General features: G+C 39.2%; 1 protein-coding gene across 1 annotated transcript in view; it reads left to right on the forward strand.

Moving 5' to 3' along the window:
- The window catches only part of LOC102677672 (long-chain fatty acid transport protein 4), a 7,941-nt gene that overhangs the window by 1,173 nt on the left and 2,866 nt on the right, over nt 1–3,902 (forward strand). Inside the window, exons 2-3 of the mRNA XM_006619665.2 lie at nt 3,332–3,482; nt 3,567–3,804. Of these exons, the coding sequence (XP_006619728.1) occupies nt 3,332–3,482; nt 3,567–3,804 (389 nt within the window). The remainder of the gene's footprint in view (nt 1–3,331; nt 3,483–3,566; nt 3,805–3,902) is intronic.

The following is a 3,902-nucleotide window of genomic DNA, read 5'->3' on the forward strand; positions in this document are numbered from 1 at the left end:
CATTTACTCATTACGCGCCCATCATTCATTTCAAACGAATCTGAATAGAGCAACACGGTTCACGACTATACGCGACAAGTACATGCAACATACTCCAAGTTCCTTCTCCTAACTCATCCTGTACAATTAGATCACTTAAGAAATTTTACGATACTATTGAACGCGTTCAAAGGTCCCGCGGGAACGCGTGATCGTGGCACGATCGTTCGAACGATCTCGTGAAACTCGAGAGTCGTCAGCCGAGGATCGTTGGTAAAAAGTAAATAAAGCATCTGTCATGGATCTGTGACGGTATTGATAAGGTTCGGTACAAGTGGAATCGTTGATCTCGATCGCGAGAATCGGTCGATTCAGTGGCAAGACCACAAGAATATTGTTCGTGCATGCGCGTAGACAGGCGCACGTCCATCGGCGGATGCATCGAGCGCATTGTGCCATCGTGAACGACTATTGTAGGGCCAATATGGAGCGCATGGAATTTAAACAGCCGGCTGAATAACATTGTTTTCGACCTATCATCATTCTCGATCAGGTCGTCGTGCAAAAGGAGTATCGAGAGATCTGATTTCGTCTGGATCGATCCCCATTTTGTTTTATCTCTTTTTCTTTCGTATTTAAATAACGTTTTTTTCTTCCGTGGAAATTTGAAATAGAAAATAAATCCTTGATAAAAAGAGATAAGGAATAATAAGTAAATTTAATTAAGAATGAACGAATAAATAAATTCACGGGCAAAATTAGAAAAATATTCGTACTCTGTTTCGTTTGAGAATTATATAATTATTCGAAACTGTGCCACAGAGTGTAATTTTAGCAGATTGTCCATTCGATCGATTCATCGATCGTACAAAAACGGTCGAACGATATAGGTCGTTTATTTCTAATCTAAATGGTAGATAATTAAAATAATCGATAAAATTTTGTTAAAAACATTTTGAAACATTAACTTTTCAAAAATTCTCGAACAATCGAATATCAAGTCTGGTTGAATTTTAATTTGAATTATTTAAAATTTTTAATTAAATTGCGAAAGACAAACATTAATTTTGTTGTCGAGCTGCTCGACAAAAAAACGCATACGATTCACTTACGAAACGTATCCTCCGACAAAAATAATCAATAATAATACTTTCTTGTACCACCTTTCCAAATTTCCAAATCTTAAAAATAAAATATATGAAAAATCGTTCTATCTTCCTTTTCCTTTATCCTAATTCTACGATAATAAAATTTCTGAAATCTGGATCTTGAAAACAATTCCAATCATTCGATCATCGATCTAGAGAATAATTCGCAATCGAGTGATGGAAGATCAATTTCCACGTTCCACGGATTAAAATCGATTAGAACCGAATGCGAGAGAAACAAGTGGCGTGGAATCGGTATCGTATAGTCGCTTAGAAACAAACCGCAACAGGTTGTTGAAATATCATATGTTACAAGCGAGGATGGCTTCGTTTACTTTTGCGGGGCTATTGCACGCGGAACGCGCATAATCGTGCAAACATCATTTGCAAAATTGTCTTGGCGAAAGATAAACAGGCCGAGTGGCACGGCCTTGTCCGCGAACGAGTGGTGGATGCCAGCGTTTACATTCCATTAAACGTTGGTCTATCGCCACTCGAACAGCAACCGTCTCATTTGCCCTGTGCCGAAGTGATGTACTCGGTGCAGTTTCCTACGAGGCTACAATTTTCTTTTCTTTTTTTCCTCCCCACCCTATCATATATTTTCTTTTCTTTTTTTTTTTCTCTTCCTCCCCTTCAATTCCACGGGAATTTGTTTGTCGAACGATGCGAGTTTAATGTAAACAGGTATATATTTTATAATCGTTGAATAAAAGAAATGACCAGTTGGAGGAAATTTGTGTGTTTGTATAATATGATCCCCCTTCCCCTTCTCCCTTCCCTCCACAATATATACATGTTGTTGGTATTTGGTAAGACTTCGTTACGTTATTTTTAAACCTTTTCTTTTTTGATCGAATACACACGAATAATGCACAATAATAACGTGAGTTTATTATTTAATTCAAGCGATATATATTGTTTATAATTCGATCTTTCCACGGAAGAAAAAACGAAAAGAAAAAAGGAGATTGATATGGAAAAAATAATAGTATCAAAGTTTAACACGAATTAATCTCGATTCAATGATCTATCAATGCGTTGTCAACGAACGACGAGAAGAAATGCCCGGTGCAAAGTCTAAACGATCGACAAATACAATACAATTTTTCCAATAATCTAATTCTTTCATTTCGTGAAAAGTTATTTTTTTTTTTTTTTTCTGTAACATCGAGTCGCGCGATATCCCTCCTCCCCCTCCCTCTCCTCCTTTCTTCCTTTGAGTAATTACGAGGATAGGAACGGGGAAAAAGCGAACTCAAGGAAAACGAGAAGAATGTTTGTTGGAAGAGTATGTTGCCGCGTGACGAGTAATCCTGCTAACCGGTCGTGGGATTAACGCATGGCAACGAAACCGCGATGCACGGATGGTCCGATGGTCGTACCTCATACCTCCTCGTAACAACTCGCTTCGTTATTTTATTTGATTTCATTTAATCACCGTGGAAGCGTTGGAAGAGGGTGACCGCTGGTATCGTATGCTCACCGCGGATGCGAGAGTTTCGACAAAGGCGTAGGTAATGTTCCTAGGGGGGAGGGAGTGGAGGACAGTAGCAGTTCTTCAACACGACGATACGATTTCTTATAAATTTTCGTAAATATATTCAAACTTTCTTTCGTTAAAATTTTTTTTCTCCATTTTTTTCTCTCTCGAGGATACAATTTTCGAGGAAATTTCTTCTTTCGCGAATCGGAAGAAGAAGAAGAAGGAGAAGAAGAAGAATAATTCGAACGAGCGTCGAACGATCTCTTTCTTCGATAAAACGATAATTGGAGAAGTGGGAAAGAAAAGGATCGTGGAAAGATCGCGTTCGCGTGGACACACACGTAACGCGCGCGTCGAGGCGCGAAATTACTCAATTGCTTTCTGGAGAGAGAAGGACGTATCTCGTCAGGGAGGAACGTGGCGATGGCGCGACAGAGATACGTATCATCTTTGCAGAAAACATGCAACCGTATTTCCATTGCCCGTAATTCGTTTCTAATCATTTCATTTGATCCCTCTTTCTCGTTATGAAAATCTGAATATATCCGTTGAATTATCTTGAAAAAAAAAAAAGAAAAAGAAAAAGAAAAGAAAAGAAGGAAAAATAATTTCTCAATTTCAAAATATTAGAGAAAGAAATTTTGCAACGACGATATAAAATATTCCTCGTATATCAACGGAGTATATAAAAGATGACTTTTGTTTCGATGCGATACAGGGGCGCGTACAGATTCGTTCGGGTGAACGTGTTGCTATGGTGGTGGGAATGGCAAAAATTAACCGTGGCCAAGATATTCAGCAGGCAAGCCACGGCTAATCCGGAAAAGATCGCTTTCATCTTCGAAGACAAGGAATGGACTTACAAAGAGGTGAATTAATTATGAATTTGAATTAATTATCGCGGCACTCGAGGGCGAGGCGATGTATGTAATCCCCTTTGATTCGCGCCGTAGCTGGAAGGATACAGCAATCGGATTGGACGTTACTTCGCTGGCAAATCCTTGTCCCGCGAAGACAGCGTTGGCCTCATTATGGAAAGTCGGCCCGAATATGTAGGGATCTGGCTAGGCCTGAGCAAAGCTGGTTTGGTGGGCGCCCTTCTGAACACGAATCTTCGACAGGATGTCCTGATGCACAGTATCAAAGCAGCCAATTGCAAGGCTGTCATCTTCGGGTCGAATTTTAAGGACGGTAAGCTCGTCATGTTTGGGAAAGAAAATTTTTTTAACCATTCATATCCGAGTTTTCCATTTTCCTATTTTTAGTTCCAATATATATATATATATATA

Source organism: Apis dorsata, unplaced genomic scaffold, assembly GCF_000469605.1.
Source record: "Apis dorsata unplaced genomic scaffold, Apis dorsata 1.3 scaffold_429, whole genome shotgun sequence".
Classification (NCBI taxonomy): Eukaryota; Metazoa; Arthropoda; class Insecta; order Hymenoptera; family Apidae; genus Apis; species Apis dorsata.